Source organism: Chinchilla lanigera, unplaced genomic scaffold (genome assembly GCF_000276665.1).
Source record: "Chinchilla lanigera isolate Chin_1 unplaced genomic scaffold, ChiLan1.0 scaffold00093, whole genome shotgun sequence".
Taxonomy (NCBI): Eukaryota; Metazoa; Chordata; class Mammalia; order Rodentia; family Chinchillidae; genus Chinchilla; species Chinchilla lanigera.
In genome coordinates, this window is record NW_004955494.1 from 5,053,016 (window position 1) to 5,069,544 (window position 16,529).

Below are 16,529 nucleotides of genomic sequence, written 5' to 3' on the forward strand. Positions count from 1 at the left end.
CCATCCTGCGCATGCGCTTCTCATCGCGGTCCAGACTGGCAGCCAGATGCTAAACAGGGTTTTCTGTTCTACCAAAAAGAACAGAAAAAAAGAAAAAAAAAAAAAAAATGAGAAAGGTCAAAAGAGATACGCAGAAATATCCCAGTAAAACACTGGGAGATGTTTCCCTGCTTTGAGAAATAAAAGCTTATATTTGAATGACCAAGAATTGTGCCTGGCCCCATGGACTACGCTGTTCCTTCTAGATTTTAGTCACGTTCCTTGGAGAATTGGGCCTGTTGCTTCGGGACTGCTATGAGACAGCACATCGTGACAGATCTACGTGGGGGAATGAAACCATTCACCTTCAGAGCCAGAAGGTGAAAAGGAAAAATTGAGAGAGAGGAGGGTCCCACAGCCTCCTTCCAGGGAGAGACCCCAGTAACCTAGAGGCCCCGCCTCCTAGTTCCCACAGTTTTCCTGTAGTTCAAGCCAGGATCCCACGTGGGTCTCGAGCACATGCAGACTCAAGCTACAGCACTAATGTGCATTCATTTGTGCTCTAATGTCGGTGTTCTTCCTAACGAAGAATCCACATGGTACTGCACTGGGGCCATTCAGGGGGAGCTGGACATGGTCCTTATGGTGGTATCAGAAGAACGTTAAAAAGCACATGAAATATCAACAGACCTTAGCGCGAAGTAGAGTAATAGAGAAGAACTGCATCATGCACAAATCAGGCTGTTCCAGGTCTACGGAGAGTGAGCTAGGCGTAGGAGAGTAGTATCCGCCTTCCTTTCTAGGAGTGTCTCTGAGCTTCTCAGGCTTGCAGGGGCCGAGGGTTGCGGAGTGGGCTGACCTCCAATGAGTCCCCTGCGTTGGTGAAGCTGTTCTCACAGGTGGGAGCCGAAGGTGAGTGGACAGTGTGAAGTCACGCAGGGTGAATGGGACAGGCTGGAGGACGGCAAGGAGCGGGGCTTTGCTCACAGGGCCTGAACACCGTGGGAAGGTGTTGTTTGAAGATCAGCAGAAGGGAATGATGGTATGTAAGTGAGCAAGCGAGAGCAGGGAAAGCGTGTGCAGCTATCCAGAGAGACATGGGATATAACACGGATTTTGAAATGAGTCGAGAAGCCCACAGCAGAATTAGTGCAGGATCAAGTGCGCTGGGAAAAGGGCTTTAGGGCTGAGTCACAGGTGATTTAGGTTTCTGCTCTGCAGTGTGGGAGAGAGACGTTGATATGTTTCCAGGAAGCGGACCGGAGAGGAAGCCAGAGAGATGAGATGAGATGAGATGAATGCTGTGTCTTCGTCACATTTAGCTTGAGCTGGTGACAAGAGCGTCAGTCTGATTCATCTTAGAGGGGCTGTTCTCACTTTTTCATCCTCTGTGTGCAAACCAGGGCGTCTGCTGTGGGTGGGCTGCAAAAAGGTCCTCATTGTGGTAGGGCAGGGGGTGTAAAAGAACACAGGTAAAAAAAGATAAGGCTGCTTCCTTAACAAAGAAAGGTGTCATAATGAGCTCTTTGTCTGCCTACCCATTGCAGTGCTGGAATGGTATAAGAATGCAGTGCTCAGCTGGGTGTGGTAGCGCACGCCTGTAACCTCAATACTCCAGAGGCTGAGGCAGGAGGATGCACAAATTCCAGGTCAGCCTGGGCTCCATAGTGAGTTCAAGCCTACCCTGAACTACTAGCAAAACCCTGTCTCAAAAAAATAATTGCAATGCTCACAACTATAGCAATAAAATTACTGTGTCTATGAAGGAGAGTTGTAACTGCAAGGAAGAAAAGTAAAACATAGGTGAGAGTTTCCTGTGTGTGTGCGCCCAAAGTAAATCTTTTGAAATTAATTGCTTGTTCCGTAAATATTTATTTGATTCTTACTCTTAAACATAGTGTCCTGGGGCTGGGGATTTAGCTCAGCGGCAAAAGCGCCTGCCTGGCAAGCTCAAAGTCGTGAGTTCGGTTCCCGGTACCGGAGAAAAACCAAAAAACAAAACAAAACAAAACAAAAAAAAACCATAGTGTCCTGCAGGAGGACCTGAGATGCTAAAAGCAGAACATCCATTGCACACAATGTTAATCTCTAGAGGTAAATTGCATGGATTTGAATCTGGCATCTGGCACCTACTAATGGTGTGATCTTGGGCAAGTTGCTTAACTTTCATGTTTACTGAACTTAAAGTTTAAACTTAAAGTTTTAAAAATGGGAATAATGATAATACATGTTGTCATGGGGGTTAAATAGTTAATACCTTTTTGTGACAGGGTCTTGCTAAATTGCCCAGACCGAGCTTGAACTTGTGATGATCCTCCTGCCTCAGCCTCTCAGAGTGCTGGAATTACAGGTGTGTACTACCATGCCTGGCTGACTGAATGCTGGCTGGGACTCAGAAGAGTTCCTGGCAATTTATGAACAGTGAATAAATATTAACTGTTAATTTTATTGCCTTTAGGTAGATTACACATAATTAAATACACAGTTTACCAAATGGCCACAATAACCATGCTAGGGAGAGGGCTTCTGCAAACACAGGCACATACAGAACATGTAATAAGGGAGCTACCAAGAGAGATTGTGTGGGTACCACAGGAGCATCTCCCCATGGGTACATGATGGTGCCTGTGATTTAACAAATACTCAACACTTTTTAGCTGTTATTGGGTTGCTCTTAAACTAGGATTCTTCATCTCAGAAACACTGGATTAGAAGTCTATATATAAAGTGAAAAATAGAGAAGAAGCCAGTGTTTTATTTTTTAGTGGCTACTTAGGAGCTCAAGATAACATTAATGGAATGATTACTATTGGCTAGAGATCAATGTAATCATTTCTGTGTTTGAAACCATATGTTAGGGTGTGGAGATCACGGGCCAGGAGCTGGTTTGTTTGGGTGTGAGTCCTGGTCTGCCGTACATGCCTCTGTAACTTTGGGTGAGTTATTGAATCTCTTAGTGTCCTTGTCTATAAAATGGGAGTAAGGCTAGCACTTAACCTGGTTGGTTACTCTAAAGACTAAGTTAATTAACATATACAAAGCACTGAGAAGAGTACTCCAGCACGTGATAACTACTTACGTGAAGTGCTGGTGGACTGAAAGTTATTTCAGGGTAAGGTACTCAGAAAGGGGACCCTGAGCAGGCAAACCTCCATGTCCATGATTTGGACTGCAATCTTAATGTGATTCTGACACATTCAGCTGAATTCTTGCCTGGCCTCCTAAGCCTCCAAAAACTATTTTTTTTTTCTTGAACTCATTTTTATATGAGAAACTGGTCATGATTTATTAACTAAGCCTCCAAAAACTATTTTTTTTTCCTTGAACTCATTTTTATATGAGAAACTGGTCATGATTTATTAACACCTTTGAAAATCTTCAAAGGCCAAACAAATCAAATGCTAAAGGAGTTAGATGAGGTATACATATTTAATTTACAAAATTTTCTCTTTATTTTAGACATGTAAATAGTAAATGGATATTAATGCATTTTTATCATTTAACGGTTGTTTACCCTGTGTGATTTCTTTTTTTAAGAATGGGTACTTGTTTTTTCTGTGCATTATGTTTCCCCCAAAATAAGATTTAGTTGGAAAATAGCCTTGGAAAGTAGCGATGGAAAATACCAGCCCCATCAGCCTACCCCCGCCTCACCTGCCTTGTAGAGCAGCCTCCGGGCAAGAGAAGAGCTGGTTCTCATTTCCTTGCTCATAGGGTTAGGCTGACTTAAGTTGAACCTTTTACAGGAAGCTGTTCAAGTAAAATTAGATGATACTGGGGTTGTTCTGTATGTTGCTGAATTTGCTGGAGAATGTTTTTCATCTGAAATGTAACTTAAAGGGTGTGTAAACACCATTCAGGAAAACGATTTATTTTTTCATTCAGTGTCTGAGCTGTAGGATTTAGAGTTAGAGAATATAGTATGTCTGCTGGTTCCTACTTTTTCACAGTGTAGCCAGTTACTTAAATATCCAAGGGTGACTCTAGTTCTAAACCTTTGGGGCCCCTACTGCTCATTTTGTCAGTGAAATTAAAACTGTAAGATCATGTGGGAAAGTTACAATACCCGCTCCTCTGCTTCATTCTTTGTTAACTCCAATTCACAGAGTACACTTGTCACTTTATTTGCTCTGATTTGGTATTTATTTCTCTTGGGAACAGAGTACAAAACGACACCCAGTAGTTCCACATGAAAACTCTTTTCTCTAGTTTCGGCTACCCCTGGAATGTTGTTTTCACCAAACTACTTATTGGCTGCCTTTCTTAAGTTACAGTCATTTATTTGATGAGGTAACTGGTAGGTGTATCCACCTGTCTAAAAAAGATTTATTAATGTGATCCACCATTGATGTTTAAAAGAATTATTTTGGAAACCATTGCGGTTCCTAGTTGCAATCCATTCAGATGCAGTAGATGTAATATCTAGTTCATGCATTCAGACACATTGTATTAGCTAGCTGTGTTGCTGCATAACAAACCGTGCCAAACTTCAGTACTTTGAATAAAAATCATTTTACTACCATAGCTCACATGTTTATGCCTGGCTAGGTTTTGGATGGTCCCTGTGGGCATCAACTGGGTGACTCTACTAGATTCATTTACATCTCCAAAGCCAGCAGGCTGTTAGCTGATGTTGGCTAAGCTCTGCTGGGGGTGGCTTTGACGAATATGTTTGGGTTCAGCAGATTATCGAGGCTCCTCCTTGTCATAGTGATAATAACACTAGGGGAATGTAAACCCACTCTTAACAGGCACATCTCAAGAATCTGCTTATGTGAAGGAGCTAACCTGCCATTGGATAAACCAAGTCACGTGGCTGGAGGTGGGGGGTGGGGCTACTAAAAGATGCCTTGGAAAAAGACATAGATGGAGGGAGAGGGAAGAGTTGAAGCCAGCAATAGAGCTTATCTGCGTGTATTAGGAGGCACTGACTTGTTGAATAAAGGGCCTCTAGCTGTGCTCCTGGGGCCATTTGAGTTTCTACCCAACAAAAGCCATCCTCCAGTGTGGCGCAGCGGAAGCAGAAGCAGCCTGAGTGCATGTGCGATCCACCACCCAGGGACAACAGTTTCCTAATACAATTTATAAGTACCATAAAATATGAAGGCTAAGAAAAAAAGACACACATGTTCTGCATGATTGTCCAGACATATGTTTAGTATTTTGGCATATGTCTCCTTTATGTTATGTTCATTAATGGTATATCATTATGCCCAGATTTTTCCTTACTACTATATTGTAAGCCTTTCCTTTGTTACTACAAAGCCCTTATAAATGTAATATCTTTAAGGTCTATATAAATAGTCACTGCACAGATGCACTATGATTGACCTAACCTTTCCTTTGTTCTTTAATATTTTGATTACTTCTAGGGTTTTATGATTATAAATAATGACATAGACATAGTGAGCGCGTTTATGCTTAAACCTTTACCCCGTATAGAGTTGTTTCCTGAAAGGATATTGGCAGGAGTGCAGGGATCTGTGTTCCACTGCTAATTTTGGTGTCATCAGGACTTGCGTGTCAGTTTCCTCTATAAAGTGATTCTTTGAGGTTGTTTGATGGCCTCACACCTCCTTCTAACTCTGAAACATCTTTCAAGATAGAGGACACATTGCTACATTGGAATGGTATTTGTTTTCCTCCAAAAAGCTCAGGGAGGGGAAGGCAGCTTCCTGGGACCTCACACATGGAAGGCTTTGCAAGAGGAGGTTTCCTTTTGCAGGTCAGGTGTCATTGCTCGCTCTGCAATCTCCAGGTCCTGAGAGAGCAGCCGTCACAGAACACTGACCATTAAGAATCTATGAAGTCCTGACCCGTTGGATGAGGGTGCACGTACTTCGAGAATGGTTTCACAAGCACAGAAGAACTGTTTCCATTGCCTGTCTTCATTTTGTCTTATAACTTTGTATTTACTTTTCACCTTTTTTTTTTTTTTTCTTTTCCTTTGCCTGTGGATTAAATTGGGTCACACTCACCCTAGTTGCTCCTTCACATTAGGGGACCTTCTCCCAATTTCTTGGGGACTTTTCTCAGGGATATCTCCTTCCTTCACATCTCAGGATGCACTGAGGCCATATTGCATCTTACTCTCTGCCAGGGGTAAATATTGCTGACTTTGGTGGACTTTGAATGCTGAATCCAGACAACAGAGGCAAGCATGTCTCAGGGTGGAGTGGAGAAAGTGCGAGCTTTGCTTTCTCTGTCCATCTCCCCTACCTGCCAACCCCCTGCTCTGCCCGAAGCATGTCTTCCTGGTGCAGGCAGCCTTCTAGGTCCTATTTCCTTTTGGGAGAGGACTTCGTCTTCCTTTGGCCCATGGTCCAGTTGCTCCTCTAAGCTGAGCTGAGGCTCCCTTTGGGGCCAGCAGAATTCTGTGCAAGTATAGTGTGGTCTTCCTCCTCTGGCCGCCATCAAAGAGCCCTTTGTTCCCTCACACCCGCCCCCTTCGCTAGGATGTCACCCACACCCCACAAGTGACAGAAATCCCCCCATCACGCCATGGTGCTAGGCAGCCTGTAGAACTCTCTCCAAAACAAAACATCATGTGATGTTTTGTGACATGTGAACCTCTTTCTATGCCTCAAGGAAGCTGCTTAGAAAGTGCAGTTTTAATGGTTGTTAACTTTAGCCTTTAGCTCCTGTTTTCGCTGTTCCTTCATTCTCCTAGCAGTTCTGCATGATTTTCATGGACTTTTTCATAAGAAAACTAGAGTCAGATTCTGCAGTGTGGGTTCGTAATGTCAACAGATTTGCTTCCCTGAACAATGATGCGGGTCACTAAGCCTGTGTGGTGTGCGTTTAAAATGTTTTCATGCAGGAGAGGAACGTGTCTCTGTTATTTATGCCTAGTTTTTACTAAAGTTGGCATCAGCCCAGGGATATGCACTTGGGGAACCGCTGGCTTGTGTTTTTTGCTGTGTCTGTTTCCAGCCTGCTTGGCTTTCTTTTCCTGCACCTCCCTGCTTTGCCAGGGCTGCACTGAGGTGCTAGCTTGGAAGTAATCTGGAGTTCGTGGGCTTCTAGGAGAACACGTGCTCGGTGATGGAGGTTCTCTCTGTGATTCATGTTGTTGCCTGGCTACTGTCTGTCCCTAGGCCTAGTGAAAATCATGGCGGCCCTGAAACAAGACCAGACCCAGACTTGGCCACGATCGCACCCTCTACTCTGGATGTGCCATCCCTCCCTATCAGCAGAGGGTAGATGTTTTTATAAACTCTGAAGATTCCCACAGGCTGAGCAAAGTCTCTAGAAGTCTAGTTAGGGTTGAGGCATAAAGTGGGATCACAGGAAAAATGAGGGCAAAACTAGGGAGTGGAAGAAAAAAAAGGAAAACCAAGCAAACAATTGCCCTCGGGGAGAAGGAGAGGTCCTCTGTCCCGGGATCCTGGGTGCCCACCGTTTGCCTCGTTTTCTCTTTATTTTGACTAAATACTTTCCAAATTCTCTTTTTTTGCATTTGATGCTTTTCTCTTGGTTTTTTTATTAAGACATGTTTTGCAGCACATTGGATAACCTTCATTGTGGGGAGTTTGTACAAGTATATAACACATTTCTGCACCCTTCCGCTCCCTCCAACTCCCGTTCCCCTCCCATGTGTAAACGCACTATGGGCATTCTTTTTCTTGATTCTCTCTCTTAAAATCCCTTTCTCTCCTTCCCTTTCTTATTCCCCTTCTCATTGGAAAAGGATCTCCCTACTTCCTATTATCTTTTATTTTGCTCTTTATATATATTTTGGGTTTCTCAAATAAGCAAAACCATGTAAAATTCAAGCTTATGTGTCTAATTTATTTCACTTAATATATGTTCTCAAAGTGTGTCCATTTACCCACAAATGTCTCAACTTTATTCTTCTCTATGGCAGAGTAGTACTCTGTTGTATATAAATACCACATTTTCTTTATCCATTCGTCTGTTGATGGGCATAGAGGCTGTTTCCAAGACATAGCTATTGTAAATTGTGCTACTGTAAATATGATTATGCATGTATCACTGTAATATGAGGACTTAACTCTTTTAGGATGATAACTAGATGAGGAATAGCTGGGTGGAATGGAATTTTTAATTTTAGTTTTTTGAGGCGTTTCCATTGTGATTTCCACAGTGGTTGTACTAGTGTACACTCCCAACAACAGTGTAGAAGCGTTCTTTTTTTCCCTTGCAGCCTCAAGAGCGTTTGTTATTATTTGATTTCTTGGTGATAGCCATTCCTTTTGGAGGAAGATGGGATCTCAGTGTTTTTTTTCATTTGCATTTCTGTACTGACCAGCAATGTTGAGCATTTCTTCATGTATTTAATGGCCATCTGCTCTTCTAAGAAGTGTCGATTTAGGGGCTGAGGATTTAGCTCACCGGCAAAGCACCTGCCTGGCAAGCGCAAGGTCGTGAGTTCAGTTCCCGGTACCGGAGGAAACCCCCCCCCAAAAAAAAACAAAACAAAACAAAAAGAAGTGTAGATTTATTTGAGTTGCCCATTTTTGGATTGGATCTTTATTTGGGGGGGTCCTTTTTGGTGTATTCTTGAGCAAATAGCGTATTACTTGGTTTTAAAACCAAAAGGCATGATTCATTACAGATGGAAAGTGTTGCTTTCCATCATTTTCCCCACTACCTAGTCTTGGTCTTGCTCTGCACGGGAAGCTGTTTCTTTCTCCTGTCTGTCCTCCTCCCAGTTTCTTTGGCATAGTGCGATGCAGGCAGAGACCAATGTGGCTTCTTATGTTACCATCTGTGCCTTTATCTACTTATTTCCTCTCACATGGTCGCCTTATTCCCTTGTATCCTTCATGGACAATTCTTCATGGAGCTTTGTTCTTTTAGAATGGCTAGGGGTCTGTAGCTTTGCTTGCACCCGATGCTCTGAGCATGCTCACGTGTGTGCTTGTCTTCTTCCCACAGAGGAGGCAGAAAGTGACAAGTGGTACCTGTCTATGGACTTTCCTCCAGCAACCATCAAGACAGAGCCGATCACAGAGGAGCCACCCCCGGGACTTGTTCCCTCTGTCACCCTGACCATTACAGCTGTTTCCACCCCCTTTGAGAAGCAGGAGCCCCTTCTGGAAACGAATCCTGGGGTACAATCAATTTTCTTTCATTTACTTAGGTTGGGTCAAAAGATACAGAGCTATGTTTTCCATTAAGGCGTTCATTCTAGTGACTGTACATATTTAAGGGCAAGCCTACAACTGTGTGTAACTATACAAAGTAATATATATGTATACATATTCATTATGCACATATACATGTGTATGCATGTATATGCACATATATATGCATATGCAATGAATATGTTGTTTGGTATCAGCATTGATTATATCACAAGCTTTACAGGCATTGTCCAGAAAAATTAGTAGCAAAGCTGAACTTGTTTTTTTATTGCTACTACACAGTAAAAACACTGATAAATATTCATAGTAACAAGTTCCCTATGGTGTTGATTTTTAAGCCAGTGGTAAGGGATTGGCTAAAATGACAGTCTAGTTCACACCTCAGAGTGCCACGGCTATTGGGAGTGCTACTTTCTGTATAATATTCAATTTCCTAGGGCACTGCTGAATTCTGGAATCTTCCATGTACTGATTCACATTGTGTTCCCTAAGCAAAGCATAAGAAATCAAAAATTTCTTCCCTGCTCATGTGTATGCTTATAGCAAGTAGAATTTAATTCTGTTCTGATTGCTCTCTGGGTAATTTCCAGTGTTTGACAATTAACCAGAATTACCCTTGAAAATCTCCCCATAGAGGTTGGAAGCCAGTCCTAGTTTCCAAAGCCTCAGCTTGGAAGCATTGGCTCCATTAACATCCATGAGGTCCGATCTTCTGTAAGCTGGATGTGTTGTCTCCCTGTTCAGAAGGTGGCACAGACTCGGTAGAGCATGAGCACACTGCTGCCTCCTCGTGTAGATGAGAGGCTGTGGATGAAGACCCCTGCTTGCCTCCTCACGTCCCTTTCTCAGCTGCCTGGGTCTTTACTGGACGATCTTCTGAGATCTGCACTGGTCTCGTTGCTCCACAAGATTTTAGCTCAACTGGTGCTTGAGTATGCATGTAACTGACAAAGCTCTGGCTCACTGTGTAGCCAGACAGTTCTCCTTTTTGTGCTGTTCCACGGTTAGATGTCGCGGGTCATCAGAGGTCTCAGAGAGACAGGATGTGGCTGGGTGCACACGACCCTATCAAAGGACAAACTGGAGGCCTTGGGACCTTTTAAAAATTTGCCAACTATGTCATGAAAAAAATGCCTTCAGATTCCCACAAAAGCAATAGAAAGAAGCACTGACAAGTGGGCCTGGGGCTTCAGGGCTCAGTTTGGAGGACCCCATCAGCTGCGATGGCAGACTTGGCAGCGAGAAGGTCGAGAATTGGAATGACTTCCTGGTAAAGGAGCATCCGCGTCCCCTTGAGCTCCAGAGAGGGGCTGGCCCCAGAGGCAGATTCCACGCCAAACAGCTTTCCTGTCTTCAAACATCATGTTTGAAATTCTTCCTGTAGGTCGATTCCTCATGCCAGACGATTATCCCTAAGATTAAGCTGGAGCCTCACGAAGTGGATCAGTTCCTGAACTTCTCTCCTAAAGAAGGTGTGTTCACGCAGCCCACCGCCCTTCTTTCCCCCGTACGCTCACGCGGTGTGCAGAGAAGGGGTCCAGGCAAATAGCCGAGCCCACAGGTGGGGTTTGCTTTGTGGAGCAGCTCTGTTCCTTAAGAAATCTGAGTTCCACATACACGTTTTAAAATTGATAGATTATTTCCCTCCTGTGCACAAATTGAGTGTTCACACGCTTTTGCTTCTAGTCTGGGTGATTTTTCAAGTCTTTCTAGATGTCTATGCCACGGATATCAGTGACGACACCCACTGTCCTTATGCCCTCCTTGTGTGAACCCCACAAGTCCTCTGCAACCCACAGCGGCACCCCACAAATACAACGCACAGCGGCACATCCATGGTGGAAGCCGCTCACATTTCAGCCCCCTGCAAAGTGAGTTTGTAATTTATCTACCTGGCCAGTGCAGTGTTTTAAACGTGGATTCTGGGTGACAACACCGGCAAGGAGCCCGCTTTCTATTTGGCAATGTTCATGGCCTCTCTTGGGCTTCTTGCCATCTGTTTATAACTAAATGGTGACAAACTTGAAGTCATTTGGCTTTGCTCTTTGTCTATGTCCTTTGCTTCCTGACCTTCTCCCTCTTTGTTCTCCCCCTGAAGCCCACAATTGGGGTCCTGCACCCCGGCCCCTGAGCCTCGTGGGTCCTGGGAAGCCCTCTGCATCTTGTTTAAACAGATGCGCCTGCACAGATCCCGTTCTTTTCAGCTCCGAGCCTTTGGCCCTGCTGTCTCCTCCTTTTTTATTTATACCTTCTTTGTGTGCATGCTCTGCTAGGGATAGAACCCGGAAGCTCACATATGCCAGGCAAATACTTCATCACTGAGTTGCAAGCCCAGCCTTTTTTATTTTTATTTCCAGATAGAGTCTCACTAAGTTGCCCAGGCTGACCTTGAATTTGCTACCCTCCTGCCTCAGCCTCTTGTATAGTGAGGCATGTGCCACATTTCAGGCATGTGCCACCATGGCCACCTATCTTAACAGTTACAGCACATGTTTAGAAGTATAGGTCATTGTGTGGCCAACAAGTAAGAAATTAGCGTATATGATAGTTACAGAAGAAGAGTATGTGGTGCCTTATATAAATGTGTATACGAGTGGGTCTCATGGGTGAATAGTCCACCACTGGTCCTGTAGGAGCTTGCTGAAGATTTGATTTGTGACTATTCTATTAGGGCTGGCCTTTTATTGACCTTTACTATCTGTAAGAAAGGGATACATTTTAAAAATTAATAATATCGACCAGTGTCTATATGGAGGTATTATGTCTTTGCATTGAGTGGTATACAATGTGGTTTGAGCTTTATATCCCACTTTAAAGTAATTCCTTTCAATTTTACCGCACTGGTTATTACTATCGAACCCATCATGCTCTTTTTAATTTATGATGCAGTGTGGTTCAGAAGGTGCCGTGACTGTAACAATAGATCCCACAGTGGCTTCGGAATGCAGGGTCACTGGAGGAGAAATGCTCGGAGAATCAAGCAAATAGCAGGCCTTCCTCATTGTCCTGGATAGAGAGATAAGGAAATTCAATATCCTAGCACGCATCGGAGTTTCTAGGCAAAGTGGCTCATCCCGGCTCTTTCAGTAACCCAAGAGCGGCATTTCAGATGATATTTAGTCACTTGACACTGAGGGACCCGTGGCCGGAGCAAGCTCTCCGTAGGTGGGAGAGGCGAGGTTCATGTTCACTTTACTCACTCTTCCTGTCTTTTGTGGGGAACCCCCTGCTTGTAACAGAGAATAATATTAGAATACCTTGGCCCTTGCCAAGTGAGAGGCAGGGAAGCTATATCTACGTACTCTTGCAGGTCTTAGGAAATGTAGCAGGACGGTGTGGCCGGAAGCTGGAACCCTTGATGAGCAGTCAGCTCCCTGCCTTCTTTTTTGTCTCCAGTGCTGGTTGTTGAACCCAGGGCCTTCACACTGCGCTACGTCTCCCAGCCCTTTCTTTCTTTCTTTTTTTTTTTGAGACAAGTTCTTGCTAACTCCCCAAATTGCCCAATTTGGGCTTAAATTTACAATCCTCTTGCCTCAGCTTCCCAGAGTGCTTGGATTACAGGTACATGCCACCATGCTCAACTGCTTTTATTTGTTGTCACGCATTGCCATAGTCTATATGGCGTTGGGGAAACCTTGATAAATAAGTGCTTGTAAACCTCCTCCTTTCCAGCCAAGCCCATCCACATTAAGCTACACAGGTCACCTCCTTAGCTGCTAGCACTGTTGGCAGGAGTGCTGGGAACAGGGTATGCAAGACTGTCCTAGAATAGCTTTAAGTATGCCCGCAGGCGCTGAAATGCCCAGGGAGTTCTTTGGCAAGGATTTGGCAGAGAAAAAGCAAAAGAAGAAGCACTTAGAAAACAGTAGGATGTTGCAAAGAGAGAGAGAGAGATGAATGAGAAATGTCCTGGAAACGTGAGAGCTGGCGGGTGGCTGGGAACCGGGATATTCAGATCCTCCAGTGAGACAGTGAGTGCCTGCCTGCTGCGGTTATCTCGGGGGCAGCTAGGGCGGGGGCACTTGTCTGAGGTCAGGTGTACCCTTGACTGCCATCAAGGGTAGCACCTCGGCAGTCTCTGTTTGAGGAAAGAGGAGGACAGGTCATGCCCGAGAGCTACCCTGGCCAGGTAGCCTCTGCCAGGTGGGCCGGGCTTGTACATGCAGCTAGACTGAGGCTCCATTGTCCTGGGGCCCAGAGGGACTTGGGGTGAGGGCCCCACAAAGCCTTCTCCCCTGGTTCAGCAACAGGGGCTGGTAGAACAGAAATATCCGCAGAGGGAGGGACCTAAGAGTGCTCCCCCGGACTGCCGGCGGGTCACACCGAGGCTGCGCCCAGCAGAATGCGCTGTACCCCTGAGGAAAGGCCTGACTCCTGTTTGATTGTCCCATGCCTGCTCGCCCATCTGAAGGTGTAGTTCATGTCTCCTGAATGAAGAATGCCTGGCCTCCTGCCCGCGGGCCCAAGAGGCCCAATTCTCCAGATACAATTAGCTTTTCTCCCAGTGCCGTAAGGACTCCCGGGTTTTATTGTTCCTTCAAAAGATTCTCTTTTCCAGTGCGTGGTGCATTTTTATTTACAAATCAAACTTCATGTGAAAAGAATGCAATGACAGTTGTCAACACCCCGTCACAGTCCCCCAGGTCTCTCCCCACCTCTCCTGGGTCGCCCTCTTACTAGCACCTGGTGTGTCCTTCTAGGATTTATGCCGGGACACGCAAATCTATCTCCTATCCCACACAAAAGGAGGCCTGCTGTACACAGCTCTTCCCCACCCTACCCCGGAGCAGCACGCCTTGGCCACCTGCCTTTTGGGGTGGCTCTTTCCGGCTGTCCTGGTCCCCTGCGTGCATGCCCTGGTCCTCCCCGCCCCCGCCCCCAAGGCCTGCTCTACTGCTGCATCTCAGTGAATGAGACTCGCTCGATTTCTGTTCCCCAGCCTCCGTGGACCACCTGCACTTACCACCCACCCCTCCCAGCAGCCATAGCAGCGACTCGGAGGGCAGCCTGAGCCCCAACCCGCGCCTGCACCCCTTTGGCCTGCCTCAGACCCACAGTCCTGCCAGAGCCGTGCCCCGGGCCCCCTCTGCCCTGTCCAGCTCTCCTCTCCTTACAGCTCCGCATGTGAGTATCCTGGGGCCTTTCAATCTTCATTTCTTAATGACTCAGCATGAACCTGCTCCCCATGGTGGGGATTGAAACCAGGGCCATTATGCTGAGCGGCATCCCCTGCCCTTTTTATTTTGAGACGGGTCTCTAAGTCACCAAGTTGTTTAGACTGAGCTCCAACCTGCATCTCAGCCTCCTTAGTTCTGAGAATACCAAACACGTACCGCCACATTGGCTTGGGTTTTACTGTCTTAATGCAATTTCTGTTTAATGGCTAAGTGTCTTAGTCTGTTCTGTGTTGTGTAACAAAATGCCCAAGCTGGGTACGTGGTAAAGATGGTATTTCATTTAGATTTGCTAATCATGATGTTATAAATTGACGGTAATTTTTGAAAGACTATATAGAAACCAGTACACTTTTTTTTTTTTGTCTTTTTGAGACAGGGTTCTGCTGTGCAGTTCAGGCTGGCCTTGAGCTCACTTTGTACTCCAGGCTGGCCTGGAACTTGTGGCGATCCTCCTGCCTCAGCCTCCCAAGTGTTGGGATTACAGGCTTGTACCACCACACCTGCCTTTAAGAACCAATTCACTCTTAAGAATGATAAAATGTTAACAATCTCTGCTTTTCACTGGGAAAATAGAGTTCTATACGTGAGAGATGAAGGATGACTCAGAAGTTCTAACCTCAGCCTCTTGTTCACAAGCTCATATACTTGTTCTCTCTCCACGTTTTAACACGCCTTCAGTTAATATTAGAGCTGAGTGCTTAATGACTCATATTCTTCCATGACTGTCACCTCAAGCCTCATGGTCTTGATCACAAGTTACCTGAGAGACAGGGTTGGTTTTGGGTCCGCCATGGGTAGGACATAGAGACAATACTCAGTAGCAGCTTGGTTTCTACAGAATGGCTGCAGACACATCATTCTAGTCCAGGCTGAGTGAGATGTGCTATAGTGCTCTTTATCATGGCGGACAGGAAGAGACGCCCACGGACAGGGCCTGCATGTTTGTCTCCAGGACTCGGACACCTTAGCTGTCCACAGACATGAGGGGCAACCTGACGTATGAAGACCACATTATAAAAGTGTGTTTTTACCAGGAGAACCACAAACCAAAACAGAGCTCCAGGTGGATCCTTCTTCGCCCCAAGGCCAGGAAATCTCCGTTGATGTGGGAAATGAACCCCATACTTTTACTTTTGATGCATGGGATGCTAGCAGGGTGCTTCCTGGGAAATGACGCACGGAAGCCGCTTATCCTTCCCCAGGAATTCCAGTCCTTGGGTTAAAGTGCTCACAGGAGCATTTCTTCTCCATCTTTGTTTCTACTTCAGAGCAGCCATTCTTCACGCAGAGCGCACAGGGCTCCTTCTCTTGCACAGCCTGTAAGACATTAGAGGGCCGGGGATATAGCTCACTGGCTCAAGCACCTGCTTGGCAAGCATGAGGTCATGAGTTTGATTCCCAGTACCAAAAAAGAAAAGGTCCTGTAAGACATTAGAGTGGGGTCTCTCCCACCTCAGCACACCCTCCCCTCCCTCTGAGCCCTCTCTGCTCCTTGGTCCGCACAGAAACTGCAGGGATCAGGCCCGCTGGTCCTCACGGAGGAGGAGAAGAGGACCCTGATCGCTGAGGGCTATCCCATCCCCACCAAACTGCCCCTGACAAAATCAGAGGAGAAGGCCCTGAAGAAAATCCGGAGGAAAATCAAGAACAAGGTGAGCCTCCAAATCTAGGCACTTCGTGCGCAGAGGCAGCAAACACAAGCCCGAAGCTCCTCGTTCTCATCCTACTGGGCAAAGCTGTCCTTGGGCTCTGCCCTCCCCTTCTCTTGCCCAGGAGAGGGGCACCCTCTAGAGAAATGCCAGCTCCTCCTCATCTGTGTGCAGAGCCAATCCTGGGTTTCTAGGTATCCAAACCCGGCTGCCTTGTTTAATATCGCAGTTGAGCCACACAGGGTCCTGAGAGGCGGCGTTGCTTATCAGCGGCCTTAACAATGGTTCAGGCCCTACAAGTTGGTTCTGGCTTCTGAGAGACCAGTGACCTTTCTTCTGGGGGGCTAGACTGGTGACAGCACAGGTTGGTGGAGCCAGCAGTGACAGAGAGGTGGCCAGGGGACAAGCCAGCAGGCTCAGCAGGCGGGACGTGGCCGCAGAAGTGAGCGGGACTTTGCTGAGGTCTGTGTATCAGCCTCCTGTCTTCTACTCCCCTGTAACGAACGCATCCTTTCCCCCACCGTTACTTCTCAGATTTCTGCGCAGGAAAGTAGGAGAAAGAAGAAAGAGTACATGGACAGCCTGGAGAAAAAGTAAGCTGCTGAGAATCTGGT

At 45.9% G+C, this 16,529-nt stretch overlaps 1 protein-coding gene across 1 annotated transcript in view; it reads left to right on the forward strand.

The window, feature by feature from the left end:
- The window catches only part of Creb3l2 (cAMP responsive element binding protein 3-like 2), a 79,712-nt gene that overhangs the window by 38,507 nt on the left and 24,676 nt on the right, over positions 1-16,529 (forward strand). The window contains exons 3-7 of the mRNA XM_013505001.1: positions 8,881-9,056; positions 10,474-10,561; positions 14,029-14,213; positions 15,772-15,918; positions 16,450-16,508. Coding sequence (XP_013360455.1) covers positions 8,881-9,056; positions 10,474-10,561; positions 14,029-14,213; positions 15,772-15,918; positions 16,450-16,508 — 655 coding nt within the window. The remainder of the gene's footprint in view (positions 1-8,880; positions 9,057-10,473; positions 10,562-14,028; positions 14,214-15,771; positions 15,919-16,449; positions 16,509-16,529) is intronic.